Source organism: Nelusetta ayraudi, unplaced genomic scaffold (assembly GCF_046127955.1).
Source record: "Nelusetta ayraudi isolate G7.1 ecotype Tasmania unplaced genomic scaffold, CSIRO-AGI_Nayr_v1 ptg000060l, whole genome shotgun sequence".
Classification (NCBI taxonomy): Eukaryota; Metazoa; Chordata; class Actinopteri; order Tetraodontiformes; family Monacanthidae; genus Nelusetta; species Nelusetta ayraudi.
Window position 1 is genome coordinate 1,124,726 of NW_027466110.1, and position 17,350 is coordinate 1,142,075.

The 17,350-nt window shown below is 46.5% G+C and overlaps 1 protein-coding gene across 11 annotated transcripts in view; it reads left to right on the forward strand.

The window, feature by feature from the left end:
- The window catches only part of map2 (microtubule-associated protein 2), a 64,392-nt gene that overhangs the window by 25,492 nt on the left and 21,550 nt on the right, over positions 1 to 17,350 (forward strand). For 10 of the 11 annotated variants that reach the window (XM_076039875.1, XM_076039881.1, XM_076039880.1 and 7 more), the window contains exons 3-5: positions 7,965 to 8,239; positions 15,886 to 15,975; positions 16,485 to 16,559. In XM_076039875.1, the coding sequence (XP_075895990.1) occupies positions 8,029 to 8,239; positions 15,886 to 15,975; positions 16,485 to 16,559 (376 nt within the window). In that variant the 5' untranslated portion in view covers positions 7,965 to 8,028. The remainder of the gene's footprint in view (positions 1 to 7,964; positions 8,240 to 15,885; positions 15,976 to 16,484; positions 16,560 to 17,350) is intronic. The other variant, XM_076039879.1, reaches the window with a different exon arrangement.

Sequence of the window (17,350 nt, forward strand, 5' to 3'; positions counted from 1 at the left end):
TCCTCCGACAAAGTAGCCAACAAGTGTTACTTTACAACAAACAACACAACAACGTCAAGAAGCCCCTGTGTAGCCTAAAACATGCCATAGTCCGAGTATATTTAAGACAAGAAGAGCGACTGAATTGACTCAAAGTAGTAGCAAAATTCGAAAAGAAAGGCCCTTTATTGGAGGTTTTTTGAGGCTTCACAGCAAGAAGGTCATTGGGTCGACCCCTGGGCCTTTCTGTGTGGAGCTTGCATGTTCTCCACAGGTCCTCCAGGCTTCTTGCACGCTAAACCAGAGAGGCTACGGGCTCTAAATGGTCCATAGTTGTTGGTGTGAACGGTTATTTGTTTCTCTACGTGGCCACCAGCCTTCAACCCCAAGACAGCTGCGATTGACTCCAGCAACCCTGTGACCATGACCGCAGGAGAAGTGCTGACAGGATGGATGGATGGCTGGATGTGCTAGTCGCTATTTTATTACGTTTTGTAATATTGCTCTCATGACTTCATTCTCACCTAATAAATAGACCCAAGAGGAGGACCAGCATCCATCAGCTTCACTCCCTGCTCCGCGGCTCCCGCAGCGAGACGGCCTCACTAGGAGAGCCCTGCAATGCAGCACCGGTGTGACTCACACACGCACACGCGCGCACGTCGAGCAAGCGCACGCGCACGCATGCGCGCGCAGACACAGGGGCGCATGCTCCGATCGTAGGAGGGAGATGTGGAGAGCGAGCGAGGGCGGAGTGAGGGGAAAGCTGGAGCCCAATGAGGAGCGCGTGGGAGGCGGAGGCGGAGGAAGGTGAAGAGGGAGGAAGAAATAACGGGTGGGAGGAAGATTTACAGGTGAAAAGACGCCGAAGGAGTCGTAGAAAATAGGGAGAGGGGGACGGCGACGAGGAAGCTGCAGATAAGAGGAATGATAAATGCACGGCTTCATTAACCGGCCAATTACCACGTCTGGGCAGATTCCTAATGGCTGATAGGCTCCCAGACACTTTGTCAATTCCGCCTGGTTGCTCTGAGCTGGATGCACACGTGGATGGACGGGTGCTTTGGGAAGACAGAGCAGTCGTTTGGTCTGTCAGGATCTCAGCTCATCAGCCAGCTGTGCTCTGACAGCATTAGAGTGCTGAAAGTTTCTTTCTGTGCAAACGGTCAGTTTGTCCATACCTGCAAACACCAGTCACAGGTTTTGCAAGTGTTGATGTATTGGATGCATGTTGATATTAAAAGGACTAAATAGACTAATAATAATAATGAACAACTCTACGACTCCACACCTTAGCAACCTTTACCAATGAATTTGCAAAGGTTGCTAATTCATTAGCAAAGGTTGGATTCATCCATTTTGGAAAGACCTTTTAATAAAATAGTTTGGACACAGGAGGTCCATCCATCCATCCATCCATCCATCTATCCATCCATCCATTCTTCCATCCATCCATCCATCACCATTCATCGCAGGGCCACATAGAGACAACCATTTGCACTCAGACTCACACAAACACACCTACTGACAATGTAGGGTCTCCAATTCACCTCACATGCATGTTTTTGGACTGTGGGAGGAAGCTGAAACTTCTGTCAGGTCCTTCTAAACCGGACATTTTTTTTTTTCCCTCCTTGCTGCTCGTTGAATCCATTTGCTACAACAGGAGGCTGTTTAAAGATGAGAGGGGTGAAACATTCTTTCCAGCCAGAAGAAAATTGCCCGTGACATTTTTGGTTCTTCTTTTAATTTGGTAAAATACAGCCCAGTTCGACTAAAAGAAGCCATTATAGAGACTAAGTGATTCCTAATGGTCATGCAGTTCTGTGAAAAAGGTCGGGGCTGGAGCTCGGCAAGGTGGATGAGCATTAAGGATTTTTGAAGGGAGGATTTTTCTGTTTCTTGTGTAAAATTTTCGCCCTTGTAAAAGTCCTCCAGAAACTCATTGTTATTTGTTCCGGACTGGTCTGTCCCTCGTCATTCACGTTGAAAGTGCCCTTCACAGGAAAGAAGAGACCAGACTTTATTATTGTCATTGCACCGTCATGTGCAGCGTGGTGCTCAGACTAAAACCGTGTGCAAAGGTAAAAGAGAGGAAGTCAGACGTTTAGAAATGGTGAAAAAAAACACTTAGGTAAAAAAAACATAGAAAATCTAAAGAATAAAATAAACAGAAAATTAAAAACTTTTAACCTTATTGATTTCTGAATCTAAGCAGCTCAGCTAATATTGGTTAAAAAAGAATGCAGTTACAATTAGCATTTTCGCAATGGTAGTTCAGTATAGTATAGTTCCACTATAAATGTTCATGAATAATGCAGTGAAATCTGCTTTAAAAAAACATTTGTGTACAGGGATTTTTTTGCCTTTCAGTTCATGTTGAATTTCAAACAAAGCTCAGCTGAGCAATTCTAAACATCCCAAGACAAAATCTTCGTCCGGGAACTCTGATGGATTTATAATCCCTCTTCCGGAAGGCAGCCACCGTTTCTATTCACGGTGTGGTGAGGAGAGAAAAGTGGATCCGCCGGTTTATTCTGAGAACGTATAGCGAGGAAAATCGCAGTATCCGCTGGTTTGGCTTTTCAGGTTTTCTCATGCAAAACACAAGACTTTTTCCACCTCCCCTTCGTTCTTTTCCTCCACCAGCGCCCGGCTGAAACACAGCGTATGGGGTAAATAATGCGGCTTGTTTACTGGATTATTTTCGTCACCTCGCGTTGAACCGGAATACAATTTATCCCTGCTGAGTCACACTTTGGAGATGAGCCTTTTTTCTTTTTTTTTTTTTTGCACGGCGCCGTACGTTTAAAAAAAGAAGCAGATAGTGAACATTATTGCTGCAGCCATTGTAACACTTTTTCAGGTTCATCGTGTTGTTCGCCGTGGAAACAAAAACGAAAAGCAAATTGGAAAAACGTCGGAATGGTGGAAGCCAGACGGAGGCCAGGAGTGAGCAGCCATGCGGCTTGGTGCAGAGCAGGAGTAGGCGCAGCCGTCTCGCTTCCAGGATGTTGATAGAGAAGCACAGAGAAGGTCAGGAGGCAGCTGCACTGTGTCTTTGAGGATCTGCGGATGGCGAGGTGACGGGTTTGCCGAGGCAGGAGCTGTTGTGCTACGAGACAAGGTGGAGGAGGATGAGGAGGAGGAGGAGGAAGAGTAGTGCAGGACATGCATGAAGGCTGTAAGACAAGCGGTGATTTGGACTGAGTGATGAAAGAGGCCGAGAACTTCATCGAGGATCGGCTCGTTCGCTGTGGTGACGGATGGACTCGGGCTGTGATGTGTTTGCAGATGACGCTGTCATCTGTCGTGAGAGCCAGGGGTCAGGCCAGGGGTAATCTAGAGGGGGGGCGCAGGGAGAGTCAAAGTTCAGCAGCAGCAGCAAGACAGACTAGTGTGTATGTGTGATGGAGAGGGACCTGCTTCTGCTTTTCAACCTCTTGGGACAATCAGAGGTAAATTTGGCTGCGTTCAGACTGCGAATCTGATTCAAATCAAATTTCTTCTCAAATCCGCATTTTCATGGCTGACTAGCCACACTGTTTTTTTTTAGCAAGTGTCCAAATGGTATCTGGCGCTGTTCAGACTGGGCCACAGTATTGACAGATCTCATAGGTTGCTGTAGCAACGACGTCGGAGCGGAGGCGTCGTCCAGTGCGTGTAGTGTGTGACGTCACATAATTGCGACAGCGGCAAAAACTAAATGGACTTGTGGCGATACCTGCCCTGGAGCTTGGCTTGAATGGAGCTATCTCCCCCACAGACTGATGAGTTTCCTCCTCTGTCCAGGGACAGGGTCTACTTCTTGTGTCTGCTCCATGACGTTACAGCTCGGCACCTGGAATGGCGCCCTCTGGTCTGGCTCATTGGGTCTTGTGTCGCGTAGAGTGACATCATGGACAGTCAAAACCGATCGGTGCGTTTGGTACTAGACGCATCTGTCCAAATGCCGTTTCAATGCGTTTTGCAAAAATCGGATTTCGTGTGATTTCTGACTGTTCAGACTACAAAAGAGCCATCCAGTTTCAAACTGGGCGGGCTGAAAAAAAAAATCTGATTTTGGCTGGCAGTTTTTTTTCACTTTTCAAAGTGAGACAAACTGAAAAATAAATTCATTTCTGTTACATAGCTTGATATAGACATATATCCACTCACCAGCCACTTTCCTAAAACTAAAACCCTGGTACTTGGGCGTGACTATGAGACAGGGGCCTGTGTGTGTGTGTGTGCGCCACTGCTGCTTGTTTGCTCACTACAGATGGCACACAGAGAGCAGCGGTGAGTGCCAGAGAGCGCGCGCGCTGGCGAAAGGCCGCGTGGCCCGTCGCCAAGTGCAGCAGACGGGCCGTCCGCCGAGACGACCGTCGTCCTCCGACTCCGTCGTATCGGCGCCTCCTCCGGCTCACGCAGCTGGGCAGAGGCCCGAGCCCCGAGGACAGCGACTGCTCGTCTGCCGTCTTCTAATTCGGTCCCCTCGACGGTGCCGCTCGCACGCTGCTGATTTGGGTGCCGCCGTTTCATTTTTAAAATATACAGTGAGTGCGCCGCATGTTAATTAAGCAGCGGCGATGCTGCAGTGCAGTCTCGCCGTGTTTGCGCTCGGGGGTCGATCTTGAGCGCCTGCTTTTTGTGTGCCGACTTTGTGTCTCCAGAATCTATACGTGGATGCAGCGTGCATGGCAGTTGTGCACTGCGCTTTAGTTTGATGTGCCTTTTGTGAAAAAGAATCACGGGACATCGACCTTTCGTTCGTTGGAATGATAAAACTGGGTTGTTCCCACAGTCCGTCTTTCGGAGATTTCACAAAGGCCTTAAAAACATAAAATTACATTCAACATATGTGGGAATTTTATTTCATTCATGCTGTTGCGAGTCGGCAAGGGCCCAACAGAGGGCGCTGGTGATTTTCCATCAAACCACAGCAAGACAACAACAAATGTGTTACGAATGTGTTTCTAAAATTGCGCTTATCCTTGAAGCCTCTAAGTAAAAGTCATTTTCTGTGTGTTGGATTCAGTGACCGATCAGCTTGCCTCAAGTCATGATGTAGCCATAGCGAGATCCCTCTTCATCGCTCAGCAGTAAAAAGCCTTGGGAGAAGAAAGCTGTGCAATTGAAACTGCTTTAGTGGAGGTTTTTATCTGAATTGTTTGCCATTCCTGTTAGCGTTGAAGGTTTTTTCCAGAGAGACAACGTGTTTTCTCCTGGTTTCTGATTGGCCTAGGCAAGAGTTTAGACATGGAAAGTAGCTAGCTAGCCACGTTGTAGCCCCGCAGCTCAACTGGCAGCAAGAAAAATCTAACTGGCGCGCTTTAAAGTAACGTCTCCCATCCAAAACGCTTTCTGTGGACATGAGATAAACACCTCCACCGCTACCACCAGTCAGCAGCACCGCCGTGTCGGGTCTGGAGACGAGCCACGCAGCTCAAAGTGACCTTCACTATTAGCCAGACGCCGCCGAGGCAGACGCGGCGTTCAGGGCGGCGGCTCTTTGTGGTGGTTTGCACGTTCCCTCTGGAGCCCTCGAGCGGTGACGCGTTGATTGAACGGGAGGAGCGACGGGCAGCGACAGTTTAGCGGGGCTTGATGCGGGTGGGTGGGGAGGGGGGGGAAGGACTGTTACACAAGGAGATTGTGCCTCCGTCTTTCCGAAAGGGCTCCATTCATCCCGACGCTCCCCTCAGAGCTGAGTCACGCAAAAGCTCCATTGACTCCTGACTCTGATCCATTTAGGCTGCGAGGGGCTTACAGCCCTCACATGTTCGTCTCTGTTCGACTCTTTTGTTTTGACTAAATGCTCTTCTTCTCCCTCTGTTGTGTGGGTTTTAGGCTTTTTTTTGTGCGCCGTAACCCTGCAGACTTACACTGGCTCTGATGCAGTCCCTCGCTGACGCATTTTCTCCTGGTTTAAGCCTCTGTTTTGTGCGTACATTGTCCGTGTCACTATGTATTTGAGGATAATCAGGTGATATTTTGTGGTGATTTTTGTTTTTGATGTGAAACTGTTTCACAAAAGGATTCTGCGGTTTTTGTGCCCTCAAGGTGGCAGCAAACCAGAGACTGTCCTTGCAAAGGTCTTAAACTGTGTAGCTCAACTAAGCAACTCTTGATCATTTTAATGATTGCAGAGAAAAACAAAACAAAACAAAACCAAACGGTCAAAAAAAAAAGTTAATCTGGCCGCCAGAGGGCGCCTTATGAGATATGACCCATGTCTGTCCAATCAGGGTGCTCAGTATTATTTTTAATAGGGATGCACCAATACGCACTGATCCCGATACCAAGTACCTAATAGAGCTATTACACAATGCAGATGATCATGTTTTTTTTTCCCACTGATGTTCTGTTATTAGTTGTCCGTTATTTATTTGAACATTCCTATATATACACACATGCATATACAACTGGCATCAGTGTCGCGGTATCGGTACGTATTTCATGAGTATGAGTAGAGAACTCAGCTCCGGTATCGGTACTGATACATGATACCGATATCATTATCGATGCATCCCTAATTTTTAAATGTTTCTTATTAAGCAATTGGGGTCTGTGTCAGTTTTCATTTGAAGTAAATGTAATTGATAAATAAAATATTCAGCTTGTGCATCAGTCTGCAACACAGTGGAGCAGAGAGTGAAAGCAAAAAAAAAACATTGGCCTTAGTAATCCGCAGTTTGTTCTCAGTGAGTCGAGCGCCCAGTTATTTCTGAGCTCTGTTTAGCAAATACCAACAATCTGTTTCGATGCACTTTTTTTCATCCCCCAGGATGTTAAAGTCTGTAGTTGTTTTGCTTTTAATACCTCTCCGCCGCCTCCCCTGCGCTGTGGTCAGTGTGCAGTCAGTGTTTAACGCGCCGCAAACCTGCCGCCGCTCGCCGGCAGCAGTTATTGACTTCCGTTTTCCAAGACTGCGACTTCTCTTTTCGCTCCGCCCGCTCTCTGCGGACGGCTGAGCTAAATGACAAATTGCTCTTTGCGCACGTTCTCTTTTGCGCGGCCGCCCGGGCTGCGCTGCCAAGGCTTCAAACGCCACTGGCCACAGGCCCCCCCCCTGCAGGAATGAATTCCTTTCAAAGCGCTTGCTTTCTTTTCACTGTTTTTTTTTTTTTTTCCTAGCGTCACGATTGTCTCTCTCCACCGACTCCAATAAACACAGTTGATATCGCCTCCCGGTATTTAGTAAAAAAAAAAGGCAGCAAAGCCTTCAGTGTTTGTTGTGTGATTTAAAAATAAACCCAAATTGTGAACCAACAATGCCAAGAGGGTTTTCTTTTAAAGACTGTTGAGAATAACCTGGAACACCATATGGAATGTTTTCTAAATCTGTTGTGTTTATCTCACACATACAATATGTTTTTGGTAGAGAGCCTGCGGACAGTATTTGTAAAGAGGAGGCTAAACTTGAAAGAGGATTGGACGAGCCTGCTCTGCAGTCTTTTGGCTTCTTCTGTGTTGGACAAACGTGCTTCAGTTAATTCTTTAATTCCAGAAATAATCAACTATTGTTGGACTAAAAAATATATAATCCGCCCAAAAAGAAATCCCTTATATAACCCTGCTTAATAATATCCAAAAATATATAAAAAAAAAATCCCCTCAAAAACAGCCCCAAAATTCCCATTCACCGCACAACTCATTATGCCAGTTGCTGTTTCCACCTGGGCCTACACGATGAATCATTTCCCACACACACACACACGCACAAATCGCTGGGTTTTCATCCAGCGGCTGTCACCTGCCCACTAACATCAAGGGAGGACACTATTTCACACCTCCACCTCCACAAAGGCACCGACGGCTCCCCGAGCGGCTGACAGTCGAGCTGGGGGAAGCTGCGGAAAGAGCAAATTAACGTCAGCGGCCTCGAAAAACAAAACAAAAAGGGAAAAATTTGTGAATGCGACGCAGCTCCGGCCTCCTCAGTGCACGATTCCATGATCTCATGCTCCGCCCCTTCTTTTCTCCTCTTGTCTCCCGCCCAGGCAGAGAGAGACCGCCCCCCTCGTCCCTCGGCCCGACCTCCCCCTGCTGCTCGCCAGCGCCAGCATGGCAGACAGTCGACAGCCAGAAGATGGTGCCCCCCAGTGGGACCCGTCAGGGGGGCCGGAGCCCGCCGGCACCCACGGGGCCAACGGCTACTCCTCCTCCGCCTACAGGACCTGTCAGCCCGGCGCCGCCCACGTGACCGCCGCCTCCTACTCTGCCAAGGAGAACGGCTTCAACGGGGAGCTCGGCGGCGCTCACGCTGTGACGGCAGGTAGGACTCGGCTCTCTACCGTTCAGCATCTTTGAGCTTATCACCCTGTAAAGGTCCAGTGTGCAATGCTTGGCCTGATTTTACGATTTTTATATTGGATTAAAGCTTAATATATTGCCCATAAATACAATAATAAAAGTGTATAGTCGCAGTAGGACAAAACTAATTTGGTTTTCCGACCCACAGAAGAGCTCTTTCATATCTTTACTGCTTTCTACATTGTAGATACATATTGAAGACATCAAGTAGATGAGCAAAATATGTGAAATTATGTAGCACAGAACACAATGTTAAATGACTCTTAATGGTTGATATGAAGGGTGGCTATTTTGAAGAAAATTATAAAGAAGGTTATGTCACACTTTTTGTTTACTACATAATACCATATATGTTTCATTCATTCATTGTTTTGATCCCTTAAGTAAGAAACTATGTAAATAGTCATTAAAATGAAAGACAAACCATTGCATGAGAGGGTGTGTCCTAACTTCTGATTGGTAGTGCATAAGAATATACAGAGAACAAAGGTTCTCCCAACGCAAGACCCTTGCACAACTCTTGCATCCTCAAATAAACTAACGTAGAAGAAGGTGAGAGAGGTATTCAGGTTAATGTGCACAGGCAACTGTAGTTCACTGGCAAGCTCGGGACAGGAAGAGTGACAGGGTGAGCGCTGCAATGTAAAATGTCACCACTGGATGCCGCCGTTTCTTCTCAAAATCTCTAAATATTACACACTTAAACTCGAAGCCCTCTTGCACCGGTGCAGCGGTGATGCTGGAGGACGTGATGTCGGAGCAGATAGCAGGAAGTACGCGGTTGTATCGATAGGTGATGTTCTCATATCATGTTTCCAAGATTGTTTTAATGCCATGAAATAACACAACAATCACAACTGCACCCAGGGCAGAGGAATAGACTGCGATCATCCTTTAAAGTGGGTCTGACACTAATCTTTAGTTCCCACCTTTGAAATAGTGCTAATTGCAGTCATCCTTCCTGCCACTGGGGGAAGTCACGCGTGGGAAGAATCATTATTTTAATGGGACATTGAGCGTCCGTATTTAAATTATCGACATCCGTTCCAAGTGTATTGATTTATTCAAAGTAAAAGCTTGCGCGCGACGTCTGATCAAGGCCACCAGGGGGGTGACAAGACTTTTTTGACCTCACTTTTTTTTTTTTTGCAAGCTGTCATAGTGACACTTACAATCGATATGAGCTGAGCTGTTTCTTCATATTAGTAAACAATACGTTTCCCGGCGTGGCTACGTGCGATGCTACACTCAGCGTTTGACTCCTGTCTGCATTTGTGCGTTATTACGTCTGTGCGCGTCTCTTTCTTGCGTGGGTCTGCAGTACTCCGAGTCCTCACCAGACTCACATACTGTTATTACTGCAGCTATAATTAACACATAAAATCCGTCTCTCTCCCCCTCCCACCCACCCACCCACCCCCACTCTCGCCCTTGAGACATGAACAATAATGTACCAATGCTGTAACCATGGCAACCGCTCCCCCACAATTTACTTTGCCAGGGTTTTTTTTTCTTTTTTTTTTGTTCTTTTAGCCTGTAGCTCGCCTGCAACGAGGCGATTCAGCCTGCAACGATAAGGGTCCAATTAACCTCCCGTCTTGCTGCTCTGGTCGAGACGCGACAGACAGCCGCTTCTGAAGGGTGACAACGTGCCGTCTGATCGCTTCAGTTTCCTGACTGCCCCCCTCGTCTGATTGCTTCAAAATGATCCTTGCTCTTGATCACACTGTTAAAGGGTCACGTGGGCCTGGCGACGGGTGATGTCGCCTGTGTAGAACGAGAAACTTGGAAAAGTGTCTATTGAACAAAAAAGAAAACTTTTACAGCCTACTGCCATTTGACTGAAAACAGGTTAAAACAAGATATGAAAGTGAATGAGTCAAATTAAAGGTCTCATTATTTTTTTTTTCAAATCCTTAATTTCCACCCTGCACCCCAACGGGCCAGCCTGGTGTGATTGATAATCCAAAAAACAAACGAAACAAACAAACAAACAAAACACCCTCATAAAAAAGAAGCTTATAGAGCCCTCTGTTTGCAGCCAGGAGCTAAAATGATTGATTTCAGCTTCCTGGTAAAACTGATGCTTTTTCAGACCTGCATGTGGTCTGACATGGTGGGTGGTGTTGCCTCTAACCTGTTAGATTTATCAGTGCCCTTTGTGACCTCAAAGTGGGCCTCATTTCCAGAAGTGTGAATCACAAATTTGGCATAATTTTTGTTTTTAAAAAAAATGAAGAACTATCAGACGGTGATGTCGCTATGATTGACGTCAGTGCAAAAGTCAGAAAACAGCTCCTTTGTCACATTTTCCTTTAATGCCTCTCGTTGTGGGTCTTATGTAAGCGGAGTTTTGCAGTGCACCCTGCGTGGGCAGATAAACACTCCTGTCTTACCAGTAAATGTCAACAGTTATTTCTTCCAAGTGTTCGGGCTCCTCTGTGACGGCGGTTAGTCTGACACTTCAGTCCTTTGAATAAGTACAAATGATATTTATGTATCTCTCTTTGTCGTTATTGTTAACAATGTGCCGTGTTTTTCGACCATGTGAGTTCCATCAAAACTCTCCACAAGTGTTACACTCAGTTCGAGGCCCATTAACTAACCTGTCCTCTCAGCGTTTGCCTAATGGTATGACCCAATTGAAGGCATTTTATCAAATGTAGGTCAGCTGTGTGGGTGAAAATGCTTCTCCTACTGGCCTGGCTCCTCCTACTGCATGCTGTAATCTGTAATAATGACAACAGTAGCTGCTTAAAACGCACAATTTCCTTCCATCTGCATGGAAATAACATCCTCCCCGCTGTGTTGTCTACCCGGGAACCTTGTCGGAATACGTTAGCGTTGCTCTGGAGAGGGGGCGGGGCCGGTGGGTGACGAGCGGGGCGCCCTCGCCGAGGTCGTCACCCGCCGCCAAGAAGCTCTTCAGAAGCTGACGAGGGAACCCGGCGGAGCATGAAATTGCCCTCTTGACTCTCCTTTTGCGGCCCAAAAAAAAAGTTGGGGAAGCCGGTCGGCCGTGCTGCTGGCGGTCAAGAGAAGCCACTCTGGATGGAGGGAGGTGGAGGAGGAAGGAAGGAATGGTCGGCGCTGGCGGAATGAATAGAAAAAAAAGGTTCCGTCGCTCCTTTGCTCATTCATGAATGAAGCGGTAACAATTTTGCTGGTGTTGCAGTTTCTTTGGCTGTAACCGCTGTGGAATTTGACCCGATAAATCTTTAGTAGAGTGTTTGATTTGGAACATCAAGTGGCCCAGACCTCAGAACTGCCTCAGGGGAAGGAAGTAAATATCTGAGCTGCTTCCTGTTATACTGAAAAAACAACTCTTGTAATAGCAAGAAAGTGCTTGATTTCCTGGTGATTGTAGTGCCTGTTTCTGCACTGGAAGAGGTTCCTTGCCTTTCTGAGCCCTAGAAAAAACTGCACTGTTTTCTTTTAAAGAAATAAATGGGCTTTATTTACCCTTTATTTCCATCATTTGTCCCTTTTTCAGCCTCAGCAAGCTAGAAAATGTGGGTGTTTGAGGGAAGAGGCTGTCGCTGACATGATTGGATGGTGGACGTTCAAGGGAGTGGCTTAGTGAGCGAGTCAGTTACTCAATGTGCTTGAGGCTTCTCTCAGCTTGTTTTAGCAGTTTTGTTTGTATTGACAGGACAAACTGTGGCCAAAGGTAAATCGATCTTGTATTTACTTCTTTTCTGAAATGAGTTTGGACAAATAAATTAGCATTTTGCAGTACATACTGGCTAGACGCCTGCAACATGGAATAAAATCATCAAAATCTGTTCTGCTCCTTGATGTTATTTTTTCCGCCATATTCTGCCCTTGCTGGAGGCTTCAGGCGGAGTCTGCGAGGCGGCTTGCTTCTGGTGTCTAAATTACACTGGGACCCAAATCAGTGGCCCATCAGTCTGTTGCCATGGCAACGCCATGCTTTACACATTTTGGGCTGCTGGCTGGTGTCACAGCGAGCGGCACTTCTGCTCTCTCCGTGCCCTCGCCATCCCACTGTGTGCGCGTACGTGCGTGTGCGTGCGTGCGTGCGTGCATACGAGGGAGAGGGCGAGAGGGAGGGGAGTGTGTGTGTCTGTGTCTGTGTCTGTGTGTGTGTGTGTGTGTGTGTGTGTGTGTGTGTGTGTGTGTGTGTGTGTGTGTGTGTGTCTGGCTGTCGATCGCGTTGACTCCGGGCTTCCAGTCACAGTCTCCTCTCAGAGAGGGAGCGTCCTTCGCCTCAGCCTGCCCGCTCAGTCAGGTAACACGCTTTCATACAACGGTGTGTGTGTGTGTGTGCATATGTGTGTGTGTGTGTGTGTCTGTATGTGTCTCTCTGTGTTGTAAGGCTACTTTTGGTCAAGGCTGCAGACGTGATGCAATCTCGCGCTGCTCTTTTATTCGTGTGTGCGTGTGCCTGTGCATGTGCGTGTGGTTTGTTCTGCGGTCAGAGCTGATGAAGAACGCCGCTGTGCTAAATCATCTGACATCACGCCGTCAGAGAACTGCTGAGGCAACCGGGGCAGACGAGTTGTCATCGCTGGCAGTTCGCTTTGTGGGTGTGACAAGGACGTTTTTTTTTTTGTTTTTTTTTCTCTGTGTTTTTTTTTTTTTCTACAGTGCTGCTGCATGTCTGCAGATTCCTTTAGCAGGCAAAAAATACATGTATCGTCATTGAATTTTTTTCTTTTTGGTGCTGCATACGGACATCTCCCTTTGTTCAAGTGTGACTGAGACGGTGCCTTTTTTTTTTTTTGAATGTACACATGCAAGATCTTTTTTTTGGGGGGGGGGGGGTTAAATGCCATTTTTCAGACAAGTGAAGCAATAGTTCAATGTGCAGAGACATTTTGACGGCGTTTCCTTCCAAATGTTGCCACGTTTTGCTGGTATTTTTCTTTTAATTTCTCTGTCCTCTGTGCCACACAATAGCCATTAAAGGTATGATTAGTAATTGTCTTTTACCCTGTAAAGGTGACACGGCTTGCTCACTATTATCGTGCATGATTGTTCCTGGAGAGCATTCCCACCTTCCAACCGATGCGTATTAAACTGAGTGGATGTCACGGGCCCTGCGTAAAAGCCTCGACGCTGACGGTGCAGATCTGGCTAAAACGCCGTGAGCCTCGGGCACGAAGCAGAAAGAGCCGCCTGTAGAGACGAAGGAGGGACAGTTACCAGGCAGCAGCTGACTGAAAAAAAAAATATTTCAGATGAAGGGGAAAAATGTCACCAGATCTTTATTCCCCTCAATAAAAGGTGACGAGTCATGGTTAGTTCTCTCCGCTTATTTTCCTCTCTCCTTTTACCGGAATATGTCTGCAGAGACGCTCTGATGGGAATCTTCTATCAGGCGGCAGGAAAAGCCAAAATCTTTTTCCCCACAAAGCCTCCCAGCGAGCGAGCATGATGCTGCAACTCGCGCTGCAATTACCTCATTTCTCGTCCTCCCTCCGCCGCCGAGCGCCGCAGCTGTCCTTCACCCGAGTGTGCGGCGGCCGGTCACGGACCTGTTAATGTCCTCCACATCGTCACCGCACCTCGTCGACTGGCGGTTTGGCAGTTTTGTCAGTTTCCTGGCTGCTTCTTGATGGACTCCTTCTGGATCCTGCCCATCCCGGTCACTGACCTCCGCCACCTCCGGCTCAGCCGCTCCGCCTTTTCATTTTAGCGGCTATTTCTTCGACAATATGCCTGTGGAAAGTGTACGCGGAACACACAGTTCTGGAAGGAAGCCCTTTGTGACATCACGAAAAAGCCCCTCTGTATTTGGCGGGCTGTAGACACAGGGCTAATTATGGGTCAAAGATGCTCACAATGTCTTTGACTATTCTGATAGTTGTTCTAATATTACGCTGTCTTCCTTGATATCTTTATTGATTTTGGATCATTAAGGTTGTGAGACCGCTCGATGAGAGCCTGGGAGGGAAATAAAAGATCCAAAGTTCGTAAGGCTACCTGTAGCTCTTCATCTTCATCTAATATCAAGCCGAGGGAGAGACTGGATGTTGATGTGAATGCAGACATTTGGTTGAAATTTTTTCGACCCAGTTTGTGTGCCTCCATGAATCTACAGGCTCGATCGCTTGTTGCAATGCAACATGGGAAATGGCTGCTCAAAGCCAGTAGGCGGGTTTTTATTGAGCGCTCCCATGTAATTCCATGTGTCTCTGCCTGCCTGCCTGCCTGCCAGCCTGTTTGCGTCCATGTGTGGGCGACCGTGGATAGAGACGAGGCTTGAAACTGCAGCCCTGAAAGCGTCACACTGCCGCCTCATCCAGCCAACCAATAGCAGCAGCAGCAGCAGCAGCAGCAGCAGCAGCAGCAGCGGATGAAGACTTGTGGAGTCTCTCTGGCACTTCCGCCCGATTCTAATCTAAACGCAGTCAGTGTAGTAGGCGTCTTCATACTCTTTGTGTCCAGATAGTTTCTATCAAGCCTCGTAGAAACACAAATATTTACAATAAACCTGCCATCATTCTTTGTTCTAGATATTCAATGATAATATAGAATATCAACATAGAATGTTGCCCATTTTGAATTCAATTGGATGCGATTCACTTTAAGTCCTGTGCTGACCAGACAACCTAGAAATAATTCATAAATCTGATGCAATATGTACAGTTGATGCATTCCATAATTCATCAGCTCTTCCATGCTGAAGTGGCTGAGGTAGGCAACTTATCATACTTATGGGTCATTGCTGGAAGCGTTAAATTACCCTAAACTATTTATGTTGATGTAGAAGTAAAAAAAAAAAAAGAAGCACTATTTAAGGTATAACTATAAATAGTTTTACATCTCAGTGAGTATTAACAACTGCCAGAAAGAGTCAGTGCTGCTGTTCAGAGCCTGGATTAATTCCTGAGATGAGATGCGTTGCAGCGAGCAAATAAAAAGGGAATAAATCGTCTTTCCTGACACTCTGGAGTTTGAGTTTCTGATCTGCGCCTGGTGAGACTTGCTGACTCTTCATGGTGACACTTATACTGCAGCTCCTGAATCCCTGCAGTGATAAAAACGATTCCGGTCCCGCCGCACTGGCTTTCATTATCAGATGCTTGATGTTGACATGAAATGCGCTGGAGAGCGTCACAGAAGTGTGTTTTGAACATTTAGCCTAAAAAAAAAAAAGCTCAATTTCCCGGCGGTGACTGTAGCTGTGCCCAAGACGGTGTTCAGTCCCATTAATTGTCACAAACCTAATGGATGTTTGTGCATCACCACCTGTTGTGAGTGTTAGCTGCAATTTCCATTCAAAATGCTCAAACTTCCCACATCCTGATCCATAATATACTGGGTTTTTTTTTCATTACTTTCCTCCTTTTCATCACCTGTATGTCAGCAGGAGCAGTATACAGCTATTGTATTTTTCCAGCTGTGTCCTGCTAGATGGGATCTGCAGGGATCAGTGCTTTCAGTGCCATAAATCAAAGGGTCTTGCTGGTTGTGCTGCCAAAATGAAAAAAAAATAAAATAAAAAAAAAGAGTCAGCTGGTAGGACGAGTTGGACGTGGCATTACACTTCTGGGCCTTGTCTTTTTACTATTTATTGAGGCCGCGTCTGAATCTGAAATGACGGTTTCAGGATAATCACACCGTGGTCTGTGTTTACAGAGCAAGTGTCGGCGCGGATCGTACAGGAAGTGACGGCAGAGGCGGTGGCAGTGCTGAAAGGAGAGCAGGAGACTCAGAGGCTGCCATCAGGTAAGACTAGGGATGCAAATGATCGATTAATTCATCAATCCTTAGTTGATTGACCTTATCGATTGATTAACGATTCATTGATTGGCGGCAATATTTCCCTAGAACCTAAATTTCCAATGTGACCAATTTCTACATTAGAGAACTGAAAAACATTTATCCTCTGACTTTAAGTTGGCTTCTAATGGGTCACATTTCAACTTTTTTGAAAAAAAAAAAAAAAAAGTAGTTTAAAAGGAACATATTCTAGGTATACAGGTATACACCATGCCATTTAACAAAAAAAAATCCAGTGTAAAAAATGTTCAATAAATTGCGACTAATTTAATTTAATCAATTAAATTCTTAATCGACAATTAATCGATAACCGACTTATTGTTGCGACTAATGGCCACCTTGTTTTTTTCTTTCCAACCGTTCAAGGTACAAAAAAAGCATCATTTTTAACCGGCTGTAAACAGAGGGTTAAGTCCGGACACCTAATAGATTCGCCCCTTTTTCTGTGTCTGCAGTGGAAGACACCACGAATTTGCCCCCTTCTCCTCCCCCGTCGCCCGCCGCCGAGCACTTTGGTCCTCTTGAACAAGGTAGGCTGCTCTTTTGTGTCATGACAAGTGGAGAGTCTGGTGTCCTTCCTGTCCTTCCTCGACCGAATCTCCTGGAGGTTTTTTTTCTTCTCTTTTTTTTTTTTGGTGGGGAAGTGAATCGGCACGACATGGCTCTGGGTGGGTGTGCTTTTGATTCTTCCCCGGGAAGAAATTCATCGCTTGCATGGGGGTATATAAAAAAAAAAAACAGCAAAAAAAAAAAAAACGTTCCAGAAAAAGTGCACGGCAGGGTTTGAAAAAGCAGGTTTTCATTTTTCAGACGCCCATGTCTTTCTACCTCCTCCTCCTCATGTACACCTGGAACACACACACACACACGCACACGCACATTGTCTCCATTGTCATGGCCATTTTCTTCTTGAAGAAAATCGCTTAAATCGCCACCATCCCGTTGAAGCACACACACCCTTTCAAAAAAAAAAAAGTCCTTCCTGCCCTCCCTCCACACGTCGCTGCCCTCCGGCTCACTTGTGTGTGTGACAGCTGATTTAGGTAAATCCACCCCACCCCCGCCCCCCCGACTTCTTGTCGTGTGTCTCGTGTGTTGAACTTGTGTCTTCACATTGTGTGTTTTTCATGGCACCTTCATGCGCCAGTCAGTCTGTTTTTGAGTGTGTTTGACTGTGGCTGCCACTTTAGCGCCAGGCTGGAAGAATCTCCGTCGATGTCGAGAGCACAGTGGTAAAAAAAACGAACAAAAAAAAAAAACGAGGTGTAAGGAAAGACAAAGGTGTTACAATTACGTGGCGGTAAACTGTGGAGACGTGTTC